A 17,527-nucleotide genomic window follows, 5' to 3' on the forward strand; every position below is an offset into this window, starting at 1 on the left:
TCCCAGGAATGACGTGATAGTGTCATGCCTTTATACAATCTCTGTACTCAGCTTATATGCAATAATCATTAGAGCCTGTTCTGATCCATCACAAAGTATTCCCGGGATCTAGCTAAACTTTCTAAAATGATCTTCTTACAGTGTAGAATTAGCATATATGCATGCGAAGCTTTGCGTTTCAAACCAGAGCTTCAAGTGATGGATTCACAAGATAAGTGGAGTTTTACTTGCAACTAAAAATTATATATATATATATGTATATGTATGTATGTATGTATGTATGTATGTATGTATGTGTGTGTGTGTGTGTGTGTAATGTCAGACTTATGATTATAAAACCCAGATGCAAGAAACCAGCAATCATACTAGTAAGCTGTGTGGTCAATGTGAAAAATATTGTGATGGTCACGCCATTCCTTTAAAAGACGGATGTGATTTCAGTATGTTTCCAGAGATTTTTACGTTTGCATCTTACGTCTATCTCTGTTGAGATTCTCTTTGGGGAAACTACACAGTTTCAAGCCAATGCCCATTACATTCTGATCTTTTTGGTTAATCTATTTTGATGGTTTTGGGTTATTTTATTCTTAACGTTCCAATCTTAAAGTCATTCAAACAATTCCCAAGGTGCTTTAAAAATCGTACATCGTGATTTTCTCCCAGAACCGCATAAAGGGGTGGCCAATGATATGTTTTCTACACTTTATTTATTTCAGTGTTTTATATACCGTCATTCCATGTGAGAATCACTAGATTACAACGGTGTACAGGTTTAACACTCACAAAGGGTGAATGGTAAACATTCCAAATCTAAGTGTGTAAAAGACAGACAAATAAGATGCATTTGCAATCATTATGGGGGGGATGAGAATATGGGGTAATGTTCAGGACACCGTTGGTTATCAGAGTGAGGCAGAATTAGTTATATCACTCAGAGTAGGCATTATAGAATAGCCAAGTTTCCCATTCTTTCTTAAATTTCTTAATGTCTGTTATTCAGGGATTCTCTGGCATTGAGTTCCATAGCACTGGGCTTGTGATTGATATCGCTCTGTCTCTCGTTTTGTGTTGGATGAGAATTTTTAATGGTCGGGATTTCTAACAGGCCTTTATTCTGAGATCTTAGCGATTGTGTGGGAATATATTGTTTGAATGTTATTCCCATCAAATCATTGTTTGGATTCATGCTGTATATTATTGTCAGTACTTTGTATATTATTCTCGACTGTACAGGTAGCCAAAGTAATGCTATCAGGGTTGGAGTGATGTGGTCAAATTTTCTTTTTCCGGTCAGTAGTCCGGCTGCAGCATTTTGCAGTAGCTGGCGTTGACCTCTTCTTTGATTCGATTATAAAGCAGTGAGAAGAGCTCTCACTTTATTTTAAGGCTGCCTGCTGGACTCAAATCATTCAAAGCAAAAAAAAAAAAAACAGAACACATTTCAGAATTTCAACCTGATGCATAATCTATGTGACTACTGACCATGAAACCTAGAGGAAAAGAAAGAGAGAGTAAAGTGAGTTTGTTTGTGTTTTATTGAGGCAGGATGCTTTTCTTCCGATTCTGTTTAACATTCAGCTGCTGTGCTAGTGGCTTTTCCAAACTCCTCACACTGGCGTTCTGTTCCAAGAAGCAAGGGGAAAAAAAAAAAATCCTTTTATTTGCCAATATTCCATCCCTAACCGTGCAAGGTCTTTCATTTACACAGCACGAGGGGGATATGACGTCCCAATTACAATGCGTTCCAACTGCCAGGCTAGTAACAGAAAATGCAAATGTTAACAGCAAATACACCAGCAATCAGCTGTTCTCTAACAAACAAGTTTGTCCCAAGGTACTCAAAACCACCTTCAGTTTACAATAGCTGATCTTACATTTTCCAAATGTTACGCGGTAAACGGACTAGATCACAGTCTTCTAATAGTTTATCAAGAGACAGCAACTCTGCACCAGTCCAGCCCCTTCCCCTAATGGTGCACAGAGAGTTTAATAATAAAATTATAAAAGTTTGCAGCAGATCATAAGACACGTATTAATGAAACAATGAGCTGCCAGGGCCACTTCCTAAAGAGGCCCCAGATTAGTGAGAACAAAGCATGGCCATTAAAAAAAAAAAGAGCAGCCGAGAACATGGTTAGCGGGGTTCTCTCTACATCAGAGCCCCCACCACTGACCATCGCTCCCGAAGCCACATCCGGCTGGTGACCAGGAATGGTGAGGGAGACCGATATCGTGCCAGCAGTTCCTGCGCCCCGAGGCTGCAGTGTTACCCGGCCGTCAGGTGCCCAGGCTAAAGCACCTCCAGCACCAGGCAATGCATGAGCTCACCGCACACAAGGTTTCAGGCTGGGGCTTCTCCAGCTTTATTTTCATAATCAAGCCCACTCGTAATGAATGAGAACTTCGAGGCCACCAGGTTTTCCGCCTGCGTCTTCATCCCGGCCCCTATTACTTCTTTATCCAGGAAAGCAGGTCAAGTGCCTTTGGAGGGCTTCCTGCTGCATCTTTGGGTTTTTTTCATTCTTCCTTTTCGGGACGGGGGGGGGGGGGGGGGGGAGGAGGGATAAAATCATTTCGAGAATGTGCGGCAAGAGGCCAGTCCGGTGACCGTACAGAGGGGACTTTGGTTCGATTCCCGGCTCGGGTTTTCTTCACCTTGGACGCTCTGTAAATTCTCCGAGGCCCAGCTTAGAAGGCAGGCGCATTAGGGGGAAGGGACTTGTTTGGTAACAAGCGCTGGAGGCGGGAGGGCAGCCGTCACACAGCGGCTGGATTTAGGGTCTGTAATCGCAGGATTCCTTGGAAGGAGCCCTGGTGCACGGTCCCCCCCCAGCCGAGGGCTCTCAGCGCAAAGGGGATATACAAGGAAAAGATCTCCAGGTAACGGAGGCTGGGAGCACCAGATCCCAGCCCTGGCTTCCTATTGAGCTGAAACCCAAAGAAACAGGAGGAAACCATCAAGTCAGAAAAATAAAAAAAAATGGTGGGATTCCACCCGAAGAGGCGACAAATCCTTGCCGGTGCTGGATCCAGACATCAAGGCACAGCCATAGCATGGCGGGGGGGGGGGGGGGGGAAGAACAGGTCCAGGAGAGAGAGAGAGACTGTCCTACAAAGAAAACCGGACCAGCCCGAAGAGAACGGATACAAGACAAGGCTCAAACTCAATATGAAAGCAGATAAAAAGACTACAAGGCCCAACAGTCTTCACATTTCTCCTCCTTACTGCAATAAATCGCTGACCCTACCTGATCTTCAGGTTCTCCCACCACTACCCTCCCAACTAGGGATCCTCCCAGCTTTTACATTTGTGCAACAATGGATCTTTTAAAACAGTGGTCCCCAACCCTGTCCTGGGGGCCCACCAGCCAGTCAGGTTTACAGGATATCCGCAATGAATATGCATGAGAGAAAGTTTGCATGCACTGCCTCCATAACATGCAAATTTTCTCTCATGCATATTCATTGTGGATATCCTGAAAAACCGATTGGCTGGTGGGCCCCCAGGACAGGGTTAGGGACCACCGTTTAAAAAAAAAAAAACAAAACCCAAAACTCTTACTCTAAGGATTAGTAAGAAATCAACAAAAGCCATAAGAAAAATGGAAGGGAAATACCACATTACGGGGTTTTCTGTAAAACAAATTACACTCAAACGAGACACTGATCCAGGAAATCAAATGCTAAAATGCAGATCATGCACCGATCACGCTTAAATACAAACACACAGCACTCAGGTGGACAAGAGCAGCTTCAAAATTACCGGAACGCCTGTGCTTACCTGGTAAGGAGCTGCGGTTATCCGCGCACATGGACAGAATGCGCTCATACACCAGCCTTCCTGCAACGGTAATGGCACAGCATTAACACTAGCACATAACAACATGGAAAAAAGTCACTGGCTTTGTCCGCAGCATATACCGAAGGCTGCTCATTACAATCACTTCAGGAGGTAGTGTGGCCCAATGGTTAGAGCAGGGCTCAAATCCTGCTTCTCCAGCCAAGTCACCTGATCTTCCAGTGCCTCGAGTACCCACTTACACTGCAAGCTCTATGGGACAGGGACTTCTCTCTAAATATTTTGTGCCGTTGGTCAGTGCTGCATGCCACCAATAGCACTATAAAAATAAGAATTCTTATTCTAGCATTAGTCACACCATCTCATCTGCCTGAGCCCCATACAAAAAAGAGGGAGGGTGATGGTCAAAGTCCTTTCCGCAGGTAAAACAGTGCTTTACTCGTGGAAATGGGCTTTTATAAAACTGCCCGCCCGATATGCAGGAAAGAGTGTGCACGCAGAGCCTGTATGCAGGTAATTATACCTGCAGTTTGGAGAGACGTTGTGGGCAGGGTTTGGAATTACGCGCTCACATCTGTACTTTTAAACACACGCTTATATTTATTCCCCCCCAAAACAATCTGCACAAGAATTAGCGGGCGGTGTACATGGAGGGATGATATTCAAAGGAAAGTGCACTGGTCCTCTCTCTTGGGAAACTGGTGGAAAGTCTGGGGGTCTCATTATCAGGAATTAGCATTGGGAACTGATAAAACCCCATCTTCAGGAACTTCTCCGTTTATAGGATTGCAGGTTTCATCCCATTTCTACCTGCCCTAGATTTCTGATCCTCGCTCGGCCGCCAGGCACTGCCTTGCTAATAGCGGCCTATCCGTTTGTTTCAGTCATCAAAACCTGAGTGCAAGATCTGCTGCACGCGTTCGTGAGCATTCGTTTTCCGTGCCGTTCGTAAACGCGCTGAAAAAGTTATTTAACGGGTTCAAGCACTCACCAAACGTGTCAAGTATATCGGTGATCAGAACAAACTTGCTGGGATAAAACTGGATCACGGCTGTGTCAGAGAGAAGTTTAGAACACTGGAAGCAAACAAAACAATGCAAAGAAACTCGTAAGGATGGGACAGAGTTACAAACTTAATTAGAAAGGAAGCTCCTCGTTAATGTATGCAGCTGCCTGGACTAACTCGCTCAGATTTGGGTTAAAATGTCCTCAACGTCCTTTAGCTGCATTGAGAGGCAGCGTTCCCAGGGGGAAGGAACATAATGCTCATAGTTTGCATGCTCAGCTCTATATGTATCTTCTACGGAAAAAAATACCACACAAAAAAAGCAGGCGCAGAGGTCTGCAGGTACTTCCTACCCATGGCAAGTTTCCAAGCAAAAGAGCACGGGTAGGAACTGCGTATGGAGTCTGCCCTAAAACTGCCCCCTGACTGGACAATGCCAAGACATTAACCAAATATAGCACTTAAAAGCATTCTGTGAAATGTCACTCCTTGTAAAATGACTAACGAAAACCACAGGGCCTGATTTTAAAAAGAGTTTACTCGAGTACATGGGCTTTTGACAATTGCTACAATATAAGCCATTGAATTGTCCATAGGAGTTACTCGCATACTGCACTTTATTCAGCAATTTTCAAAAGCCATTTGCTCCATAGTATGTTGCATTTACATGTGTAACTCCTTTGAAAATTACCCCCTAAATTAAAAAAAAAAAAATCCCCACCAATACAGCAGCTCTTAGTCTGCTTTTCAGGATCTCCACAATGAATACACATGAAAAAGATCTGCACACATCAGGTTTTCAAAAAAGTTATGCATGTAAATGTGACATGTCGTCATAGCAATTTTCAAAAGCCATTTACCCGTGTTAAGCGCACTTAACGCGGGCAAAACCTGTTGACAATTCAATGGCATTTAATGTAGCAGTTTTCTAAAGCCCACTTACATGGCTAAAGTGCATTCACTGTATACATATAAAACCCAATTTTAAGCGTGTAAATGCTTTTGAAAATCAAGCCCAAATGGAGGCAGCTTATGCAAATTCATTGGGGATCTCCTGAAACACAGACTGTCCGGGTGGACCTAGAGGACAGGGTTTGGGAGCCACAGAGATAATCCACTCTCTGAAACAAACCCTGAGAGCAGAGGTGTCCAAACGTCTCCCGGGGCTGTGCCACGAGGACATCCACAATGAGCAGCAAGGCGTACCTGGAGACGTCTGGAGCGAGATCCAGACCTCTCAGCGGCCTTAATGCGTCCCACTGAGTTCCTTCATATTGTTAATTGATTACCGCTCTCCCCCCGGAGAGCGGCCATCGGAAAAGATCACCGGTGAACAGTGGTGACATGGGAGCATCTTGTACCAGCCCTGCAGCCCAAACAGCACAAAGATGCAGTTTCCCCCCCAGGATACAAAGTAAAAATGAGCTCATGGAGCCATCTGTTAGGCTACTGCTTCTTAACAGCCAAAGAAAACTGCCTGGCTGTGATTAATATTCAGATTTATAATACAGATACCTGCCCCAGGGCAGTGCTTCCCAGCCCTCCCCTGCAGGCAGAGCTAAGCAGTCGGGTCTCTCTCATGCATGTTCACTGCAGCAAGCCTGGTGAGGAGGGCCTCCGGGAGAGGGCTGGGAAACACTGCAAACAGCTCCTACGGCAGGTGAACTCGGGAGAGCAATGCCTCGGCTTTTCAGACTTGGACCCCCAGGGGGAACGGACTGTTCCAGGACTGACCTGAATCACTATTTTTAGAGCTTTCACTTTTTGATCCGAAGCCCAAGCATCCTTCAGCGACTGATTCAGCTCTTCAATTCGGTTTATGTAATCCTGTTGGGTCAAATTCAAGAGCTCCTTCTGGGACCCCTGTCAGGAAGAGAGAGAGTTAACGAGTCTTGAACTCAGAAGCCTTCTTTTATCTCTACCGTCTGTCGTGCTTTCTTCCCAAATCATGAGGCGGCTGAGAGGAAGAAACCCCTCTCTCTTTGAAGATCCAAGAGAAAAAGGACCAAACTCATGATGGGGTCTGGGAAAGATGGGAGGGAATGGAGGGCCATTTTCAATGGGTTACGAGTAGATTCCCCAGGCTGAAGACTGCTCTTGTACATCCTGTACAGCACCAGCCACGTGAATCGTTACCTTCCCGGTGACTTTCTTTTATGAGCGTCCGTTGGAATCCATCGCCAACAGTTTTCATAGACATAAACAACGCCATGAAACTCTCTCTCTCGCTTTCTTTCCTTACCTCTTCCAAGTCATCCAGTTCTTCAAGCCGGGTCCTGACCTTTTCCGACACAGCTGAACCTGGCGTTGTAGCTTTACCTGGAGGAGAGGTGGCAGTGGTTTAAATCCTCAGAAGTGCCCCAGTTCGGAAAGATTCTGGGTGAGGGGGGGGCATAGCACGGCAGGATACAAAAATCACCACTGTGGATGGACTGCAGTCATGCAATGAAAGCAAACCCTAAAGAAGGAATGTCCCGCCCCAGGGGGGCGCTCTCTCTCAGGACAGACATGAGTGTCGCCTACTCAACCTGAAGGTGCTGCCATGACCAAGCTGGCGAATGCCATGCACTTTTTAAACTATAGCTCACTTCAAGCCTTTGGTTTAGCTAAGTATTCAGTGCTGCCAAGTAAAAAAATAAAATAAATGCAGTTACCTTTTTCTGATCCCATAAACAGATTCTGGAGAAAAATAAAAGCATGTTAGAGGGAGCTCAGGAAAGAATTTACAAAACCCAACAAATCACTGAATACTACAACTAGGTGACAGGTATTCACTAGCATTAGTGGGTGCCACATGACGCTGACAAAAATGAATAACTGGGGGGTAGAGGGCAAATCTTAGAGGGATTTCTAAGTTAGCCGGCTAGATGGGATATTCAGCAGCATGGCCACGCCCTCAATTCATGTAGTTATTCAGATAGAAGAATAGACAGCAGTAGCTACATAGGCAGATAAGTCCTATTTATCCGGCTAGCTAGGGATAAGTGCGCTTTGAATATCTGGCTCAAAGCTTTTAAAGCAAAAATATTGATCTCAAAAGGGGATGATATTTTTGCGCTATTAAAAAATGTCATCACGTATTCACTTTATAAAACTATCCTGAAAAAAAAACAAAACAGGAAATTATGTAATATGTCTCCTACTGACTGACTGTGCACTTTGAGGGTAAATATTCATTGTATATCACCCAACTTTTTCTGAGGCTTCACACATTGGTACACACACACACACACACACACAGATAAATATATTTACACATACATACACACCCACCCACATCTGTATGTGCGTGCACACATTTAACACGCAGACAGTAACATTTTATAACCAAGTTATTTACTTTATAATTTAAATCAACAGTTCAGAAAGTTGTACAAGTAAAATCGACAGAACCAACGTCAGGATGCCTGGAAGGCCCTTCCGGAGGAGGCGGTGGAGTCAAATGATAAACTGATTCAGAAGGGCATGGGTTAAACACTGTGAATCCCTAAAGGCTCGAGGAGGACAATGAAGAAAAGGGCACCTGGGGGTAACCTGCCTGAAACAGAAGCCAGGGGAGGATTACTTCTCTTAACCCATCAGCCCTGATGATTCTGACACCACTGCAACCTTGCTCTCTGCTTCGATGGCGGGGAACGAAGGGTATTGGATTCTGAAGACAGCCAAACGCTGGGCCCCAGCTTTTACGGTCTGGGGTACTGATACGCTGACATTGGGGATAAAGCTTCTAGGGCCAAGTCCAAAAGCAAAGAGCATTCAAGCAGCATTATCTGAATTATCAGGAAGGCTGCTCACCGTGTAAAAATGTCGCAGTAATTTTGTTAGGGGTTTGACAGATGCTTGGTTTTTGCTTAGAAGTATTATACTACTTAATACAAGGCATGGGGGTAACCTGCACGGCGCAGCAGTCGTTGCCCAGGGTCTAGTTCCTGACCAACTTAAATTAGCCATTCTCAAACCTCTACTTAAAAAACCTAATCTTCCAACCACAGATCCAGCTAACTTCCGCCCAATAGCTAATCTGCCATTGATCGCCAAAATTATGGAAAAGATAGTCAATAAACAACTATCTGAATATTTGGAAGAAAACAACATTCTTGTATCTTCCCAGTATGGCTTTCGGAAATCGTTAAGCACTGAATCTCTCCTTATCTCTCTTACCGATTCTATTCTATCTAATATGGACAAAAAACAACCACATCTTTTGATACTACTAGATCTCTCTGCAGCCTTTGACACTGTCAACCATTCATCTCTATTAAAATGTCTGCAGATATAGGCATTAAAGGAACAGTCTTCAGCTGGTTCAAATCCTTCCTAGCAAATAGACAATTCAAAGTAAAGATTAACAACAAAGAATCACAACCGATCCCTTCCAACCGGGGGGTCCCTCAGGGTTCCTCCCTTTCCCCTACCCTCTTCAACATTTACCTCTTACCTCTATGTCATCTACTTACTAAACTAAACCTAACTCACTATCTCTACGCGGATGACATCCAGATACTCATCCCAATCTCAGAATCCTTACAAAAACCTTGGCTCACTGGAACAATTGTTTGCAACAGATCAATCATCTTCTCTCCAGCCTTTGCCTCATTCTTAACAACAAAACTGAGATCCTAATCATCAATCAAGACATCAACATCAAACTTCTAAACCCAGCTGACCTACTCAACTCATCCACTCCCATATTAAATCACTCACCACATGTTCGAGATCTAGGTATCATGCTAGACAATCAGCTCAATTTTAAAAAATTCATAAGCACAACCACCAAAGACTGTTTTTATAAGTTACAAGTCTTAAAAAAATTGAAGCCTCTTCTTTATTTCAACGATTTTCGGATGGTCCTACAAGCCATTATTCTATCAAAAGTCGACTATTGCAATTCGCTTCTCTTTGGCCTTCCATATTCATCCATCAAACCCCTCCAAATGCTACAGAACTCTGCAGCCAGAATCCTTACCAATACGAATAAAAGAGATCACATCACCCCCCATTCTCAAGCTCCTCCACTGGCTGCCTATAAAGCAAAGGATCCTATATAAAGTACTCACCGTAATTCATAAATCCATTCACAATATCTCTCCTCTTCAATTATGTAACCAACTACGCCCTCACTCCTCCTCTAGACCCATCAGAGGAGCATATAAAGGCACACTATGTACCTTCAACAAAATCCTCGCATCATAAACGTGCCATATCTACAGCAGGCCCCATTCAATGGAATGCGCTCCCACCAGACATTCGGCTTGAGTTCTGCCACTCTTCATTCAAAAAAAAAAAACTTAAAACCTGGCTCTTTAGCCAAGCTTTTCCAGGACCATGATCATCATTTTTTCCCCTCCAACCAGCAAGAACATATCTTCTTCACAAACCTCCATTTTCCATACCACTACCTACTTCGGTATCTAATCTCTTGCTGCAGGACACTTGAGACTTTCTCACTTATACGTTATAATTTTTATGCTCAATAAGACCTGTCAACTTAATTGTTTAAGTCTTTTTTTTTTTTTTTCTCCTTTATCTTTTGGTCATCAATGTTACAACGTTATTGTTAAATTTTGAACTTATGTACACTGTTCCAAGTTTCATAAGCTTGTTCTATGTAATGCCTTTTGGCAATTTTCATGTTCTGTTTCAATGTAAACCGATGTGATCTTTATTTCATATAGGAACACCGGTATATAAAAATCTAAAAATAAATAAATAAATAATGGGAAGCTTGCTGGGCAGACTGGATGGACCATTTGGTCTTTTCTGCCGACAATACCAGTTAGATATTATATTCTAGGCAAATCTAACTCCTCCTCAAGCAGAGGTGGCCTTACTGGAAAGGATACTGAGCACATGTTGCTCCAAACAGAGGAGAAAGCAGGATGCATGCAAGGGTAGCTCCCCTGCAGCTGAGATTACAGCATACAAACACTATACCATCCATCACTTACTATGGAAAGTTTTTCTGTGGTTGTGTATCTGGCCAGGATCGCACTGCGCTTGCTGGACCATGGCTCAAAGTCACTTCCAACTGCTGAATGTTCTTCTCTCTCTCGTTTCCTTCTCCCATTGTCCTTCAGAAGAAGGTGAAGAGTGGAAAAAGTTAACGCCAGCATTCAAAGGTTGGTCTGTACAGCAACACAGGACAGCGGCACAACAATATACGGGCAGGGCTAACCTTTCAACTATTACATCAGTCGGCTACCATATACTATTCAGATTTAAATAAAGTTTTGCAAACATTTTTCAAATTTGCCTATTTAATATATATTTCAACTTCTTGCATTTTTCTATCTGGGGATTTCCCTCCTTTGCCCCTAAGAAATCACATAAATATAAGATGGAGAAGAAACGAATAAGCACCTCATTTTTAAATATCTTTAGAAACCAAACTCTTTGCCACAGTGAGCACCACAGGAGCAAAGTACATTACTGCCCAAAACGGCCCATTGCTGCCTGGAAGATGACACAAAAGCATCTTGCTGCGCCTAGCTTCATCTGGCGGTACCGCCTTAGCTCCTTACCATGTTAGCTGCGGCAGCCGCCGGCTCGGCCGTCGCTGCAAACATCGACAGAGGATCGGTTCCATCGAGCACGCTGCTCAGGGGGTCCAACATGGAGCTGGAGGAAGAGGAGGAGGTAGAAGAGGTACTGCCTTTTCGGCCAACTTTCTTGGTCTTGGATTCCGTGACCTGTGTGGCAGACGTATCCTCGTTAGATCAGGCTCTCTTATCTCTATGCGGAGCTCCCCGCAGAAGCAGGGGACTGTCGCACTGCCCCAAGGTTTTAATTTTAGTAAATAAGACCCAAGTCACAGAGGTTGATCCCAACAGGACGTTCACAGCAAGGACACAAGCATCACACACTCTCTCTCTCTTCCACAGGGTTTGGTTACAGCAACATTTTACACCATGACTGGGATATTCAAAGTGAAGCATATGTTAAAAATGTGGCTTTATTCAAGCTACTATGGATACTTTCCACTGCAAGCTAAACATATCGGTTTCTGTGGTCAATTGCACAAAGTCTACAGTCATGCCATTTAGTGGGAGATAGTTTATTTTATGTACAGCCTGGTACATGATAGAATTGCTCATGTACAGACACAGTGTCCGTACATGAGCTCCATTTTCATATCCTCTGATATGAAACATACTTCAATGAAAAAAAAAATTAACTCTCCTAAGGCAATGTCACAAAGTTCAGGGGTTGATTTTTTCCTGATCTGTAATATATTTCCTAAGGGAAAAAAAAAAAAAAAGTTTGAAGTTCTTTTTAAAAGCCAATCCCATCATTATGAATCTGGGTGACACCATCCTGTTTATCAGCAGAAATGTGTGTTTATGAATACATTCTAAAGAAGCTGCTGCTTTTTAACTACCTGAGATGTGGCTATAATAGAAAGATATACAACTTTTATTAATAATAAAGAAGTATTTCTAGACTGCCTTACAGGTTTTAGCTCAATAAGCCCATACTCAAACAGCTTACGATCTAAACGGAATCCTGAAGCAACAGAAGGTCATGGGGAATGTCATTGGGGGAAGTGGGATTTGAACCATGATTTCTCAGATTCCCAGCCCATTGCTCTAAGCACTAGCCACTCCTTCCTTAGGCCAACAAAATATCTTTAAACAAAGAAGAAAGCAGACCAAGCAATTATGTAAACCGATATGATGTGTATTTTAATGTCTGTATAGAAAAGCTTTTAGTTAAATAAATAAATAAATAAGACCAAGCCATACAAAACAGAACTAAGGAACAGCATATATGGAGGGACACATGTGACATCACCATTTTAAGAACAAACATTAAAACTAACAATATGGGAGGTGACTCAAATGCCCTGGTTTTGCCTTAGCGGAAACAAGGTACCGGACCTGAGAACACAGTAGAAGGGGAATCTGTGCTTGAATATTATGGACCCTCGGTAACAAAGCTCAAATACAGGCCTTCATGCAGACACAAACATTGCCCTTTGTCACCTCGGCAGGAAATGATTTCCTGTGACAGCTGCCAGCGAAAATCAGGAAATAACATAACAAGGCCCAAATAAGAGGTGGAAAAGTCACAGCAAAGCAAACACAGGACCACAACGGAGACTCACAGTAATGGGCTTTAAAGGATGATATTCCCCCAGCTCCACTCCAACAGCTTCCAGCCTGCACGACTGCAACTCCGCAGTATAATTCCTGCATCTTGAATGCCTACAAATAAAGAAAGGCGGATCATTTCATTTGTGCCTCACAGGGACACAAAATGCATCTGCCCACTTTATACAAACACATATGCAATAGTATTTCAATCATTTCAGCTTGCACTAGTCGGTGCTCCAACCAGTCCCTGGGCTCCCCGTCAGCCAGGCAGTTTTAGGGATCTCTCTAACGAGTATGCATGAGATTTGCATGCACTAACTTATGGATGCGAATATTTTTCATCAATATTCATTAAGGATATCCTGAAACCCCGAGGGCCGGCATGAGCACCCCTGCACTAGACATAAATGCGTTGTAGATAGCTCATTAGCAACAACTGGCAAAATACATAAATTAATTTTGGTTAGAAATTGGAGCACTAAGGGGCGGTTAAACAGAATATTGTATGGCAAATCCATACAGAGAACTATTCTGTCAGAGCTACAGTCAACCTTGGTCTTCATCGAATAATGTATTGCAGATTAGCTGGTGGCTTTGTGGCAGCGTTGCCACGTGGAGAGTCCTGTGCTCACTGGGCCAGCCCGGGCACGGGGATGCTACAGAGGCAGTGTTTGCAGCTCTTGGGGGGGGGGGGGAGGGAGTCCCAGACATGGCTCAATAGCGGCACCCAGTGGGCAGAATTAGGGCCTCCGATTGCAGGGCTCCAGAGGGAGTCCTAATGCATGGATCCTGCCTAAGGACTGGGGACCAAGCTGGAAGATGGATACAAAACCAAGAGAACCCGCCGCAGGGCGCCGTGGCTCAAGAGAGGACGATTCTGGAGTCCAAAAGGGAGCAGGAGGCAACTGCTAGGCCAAAAAAAATAAATAAAAAGGTTATTTTAGTCTAAAGTTAATGTGAATACGTAAAGATCATTTTTACAAAGAAGGACCAACACCACGGGTGGCTTCAAATTCAGCTCCTGGCAGAGTAGCAGGAAATTCTCCGGGCCTGGGCTCACCAGTGGCAACAAGAGACGCCACAGTCCAGGGCTATCACTGGCCACATAGGAGAGTGGCTAGAGGGAGGGAAAAGAAGGGCGGCCTCTTGAGGAATGGGAAAGAGGAAAAACCAAAGAAAAGCAAAAAGGTAAAAAGAGAGGAAGCAAAAGAGTCAAATAAAACAGAGTTCCACGAATGCGTGTGGATTTGAATCCCCCCCCCCCCCCTCCCAGCTGTCAGAATCCACAAGACACGTCCTGAAGTTACGCCCTGGTTAGAAAAGAGCAACAATGCAAAAAATAAAAGCCCCCTGGCTCTCAAAAATTCTTGGCCAATGCAAAAAGGTTTCTAAAAATGTTTCAACCTTGTGGTATTTAGTAAGTACCTGCACTGCTCGTGTCCTGACTACTGCGTGGAAAATTCTCCGGCGAGCTTGGTCTTAATCTCAGCTGCATCCTGAATTCCAAAGCTCCTCAATGCAGGCTTTAGCTATCAAATACTTCCTGTTATTGACATGCTTGGCTGGGGAGGGGGAAACAGAGCACGAGGTGGGAAATTTGAACAACCTTGAACCAAGGAAATAGAGTGAGCAGCCAAAAGTTCATTTCCAAAGCCAAAAAATGTTCCGTTGCTGAGACTCCATCGGACGGCTGCAACCTGCAGACACAACAAATCCAAGCCATGGTTGGGCTGGTCCAGTGTCTCTTTTGTATTCATTTGCTAATTGTTCCTGTTGATGTTTAAAAAAAAATAAAATTCTGCTGGAATGCAATCCGAGATAAAAGGAGTAAAAAGCGGTACACACAACTTAGATATTATTAATACAACAGGAAGGTAACTTTTGAATGGCATTCCTTGCATATGCACTTCTAAATCCCTTTTAGCAGTTCTGAAAATGTTAAAGCCCCGTGCTGTAAAGCCGCAGCTCTGTCAATACTACAGATCCAAAAAGTCAGGAGGTCCTGACTGTTCCTCCATCGAGGTGGGTGAACGGTCAGCGCTTCCCAAAGCGCTCTCATTTCTGCTACCAGCTTCACTAGCTTCTTGGGCAACTCGCGCACGCAAAAAAGCAAAATGTAGATGCAACCGAAAGTGATAGAAAGCCTATGCAACCCTCACAGGCTCTCCGTGGGTGCAGCGCCTCCATGCCCAGGAGGTATCTCCAGCCAGCACAGCACCTTTGAAGGTTAATGGCAAGCCAGCTCTGGAAGAAATCCATCCTGAAAGCATCCTCTCTCTCTCCAGCTCTTCTTCCGTGCACCAGCTATAAAGCCCTTTGCTCTTGAAATAAAACAATGGCCTCCTTCTTAGTAACTTGCTACCTGGCACTATTTCCACATGAGACGCAAGCATAATACAAAGGTACGGTGCATTCAGATTCCTTATATACGGATAAAACTATTTCGGCATGAGCACCAGAAGACAATTATGTCACAAAGGTCAGGAATCAAGCCGAGTGCTAGACACAGAAGATTTGTTGAGTCTCCTAAGAACATAAGTGGTGCCATGCTGGCTCAGACCTGAGGTCTATAGAGCCCAGAGGCCTGTCAGGTCTCTTGGTAATAGCCCTCAGACTCGAAATGGGAAGATTTACTGTTGCAATCCCCAAGTCTACCTGGCTAATAAGTGACCTGTCCTCGAGAACTCTGTTATACTACTACTAGACTTGACTACATTTTCTGACAACAAATTCTAGTTTAGTTGCACATTGACAGAAAAATATATGTTCTCAAAATGTCCTAGTTAGTTTCATGGCGTGTCCTCTAATCCTAACACTATCTGAAAATGTAAATAACGTCTTCTATTTACTTGTCTGACACCACTCTTGGTATATGCTATATAAATGATGATAGAGGTTTACACAGTTATCCTAACCCCTCAGTCATCTCGTCTCCAGGCTGAAGAGCCCTAAACCTGTTTAGCCTTTCTTCACAAGGAAGCCGTTCCATCCTCTGAACCTTTTCTAATTCTGCTCTATCTTTTTCAGCCGGGGCGACCAGAACTGCGCCTAGACCTCGAGATGCAGTCAACCTACAGATTTATACAGAGGCATTCGGATATTATCGGTTTTCTCCTCTATTCCGTTCTGAATAATTAATAATATTCTATTTGCTTTTTTGACAGCTACTGGACCCTGAGCTGAGAATTTCAGTGGACTGCTCACAACGATTCCAAAATAATAATCTCCCCTCCTTCCACTGCTGCGTAATGAAGCCTAAATGCCAACACAGAAACCGCTTCCCCCCCTTCCAGGTACAAAAGCAAATTTCCCCAACCACACCAGATCCCCTTCCAAAAAGGTCCCCCCTTCAAAATTGCTAAGCTCCACCTCCTAGCCACGATGCAAAAAAAACCAACCCACCCCAACAAGCCCTCTTCCTCACCTTCTGGTGTCCGCAGGTCTGCGATGGGGCAGAAACAACCTCTGATCACTCCCATCTCACTGATGGCAGTCACCCCCGAAACAGCACCAGCTGACCCGAGTCGCCCGTTTGCTCACATGAACTGTTGGACGATGGCAGCAGCAGGGCTGAAGTAAATGAGGATCACTCCCGTCCCATTAAAAATGCTAGCTGGGGGGGGGAGGGGGAAGCAGAAGGGGCAGATTGTATTGTGAGTGGGTGTGGGGGCTGAAGGGAGAGCCTTTTTGGGAGGGGGATTTGGTGCTGAGAAGAGGGGGGGGGGGGGGGGTTCCAAGTCAGGGCTTCAGAGCCCTTAAAGTATCAGCGGGTAGACGGGATTGGATGTTACTGCCACCGATACTATGTGCGTGTTTCCCAGCTGCAGGAGCAGTGTCACTGGATTCACGGAACTGTGCTACTCACTGCCGTTTAGTACCAAAGGAACGTCTAAATGCTCTTTATTGCTTGATTTTAACACAAGTTAGTAGAGTCCTTGGTTTCCCCATCCTTTGACCAGTTACAAAAACTACAATAGGACACTTCCTTCTATCCCACGACTTTTCCCATTTCCTGAGAAGTTTCTCAAAAGGGACTTTATCAAATGCACTCTCTCAACAGCTCACCCTTTCCCACAGGTTTATTGGAACTTAAAAAGAATTCTCACAAGGAAACGCCATAGCTTTGCACGGATGTGCATACAGATTTGCACAAACTAGTGCAGCATATTCAAAATTTTCACTACACTTCTAAGGTTCAATATTACACCCCCCCCCCCTCCCCTTCAGAGGTCAACATGACCTGCTGGAGTACTGATGGGAGGAGTCAGGAACCCCCAGGGGCCAGCACGGGAAGACGTTTCCACTGGCATGCGGCTACCGCTCAGCTTTAACCCCCATTCCAGCAGCAAACTCGGAGCTTGGCGCTTTCTGACCGTGCTGATCTTATGCATCGAATGGCCTAAGGAGACAGGATGTCAGTAAGGGGACACTAGTCAGCCAAAAAAGGGCTCCTGGGCCCTGATCTGCACCAATAAACGTGCCCATTTCACAAAGAAAGATATAAAGAACTGTTAAGGCCCATCTAATCTGTCCAATTAACGTCTCGTTACAATGCCACAGAACCCAGGTCATCTCTGGCTTTACACAACTTGAATTGGGCTACAGTCCTTGCCTCTGCCACTTCTAATG

At 44.3% G+C, this 17,527-nt stretch overlaps 1 protein-coding gene across 2 annotated transcripts in view; it reads right to left on the minus strand.

Annotated features, from left to right (window-relative positions):
- The window catches only part of VPS35L (VPS35 endosomal protein sorting factor like), a 78,303-nt gene that overhangs the window by 57,087 nt on the left and 3,689 nt on the right, over positions 1-17,527 (minus strand). For both annotated transcript variants that reach the window (XM_029576554.1, XM_029576553.1), the window contains exons 2-9: positions 12,910-13,009; positions 11,327-11,494; positions 10,754-10,876; positions 7,460-7,484; positions 7,048-7,124; positions 6,540-6,668; positions 4,791-4,875; positions 3,782-3,841 (exon numbers count right to left, since the gene is read on the minus strand). In XM_029576554.1, coding sequence (XP_029432414.1) covers positions 3,782-3,841; positions 4,791-4,875; positions 6,540-6,668; positions 7,048-7,124; positions 7,460-7,484; positions 10,754-10,876; positions 11,327-11,494; positions 12,910-13,009 — 767 coding nt within the window. The remainder of the gene's footprint in view (positions 1-3,781; positions 3,842-4,790; positions 4,876-6,539; positions 6,669-7,047; positions 7,125-7,459; positions 7,485-10,753; positions 10,877-11,326; positions 11,495-12,909; positions 13,010-17,527) is intronic.

Source organism: Rhinatrema bivittatum, chromosome 14, assembly GCF_901001135.1.
Source record: "Rhinatrema bivittatum chromosome 14, aRhiBiv1.1, whole genome shotgun sequence".
NCBI lineage: Eukaryota > Metazoa > Chordata > Amphibia > Gymnophiona > Rhinatrematidae > Rhinatrema > Rhinatrema bivittatum.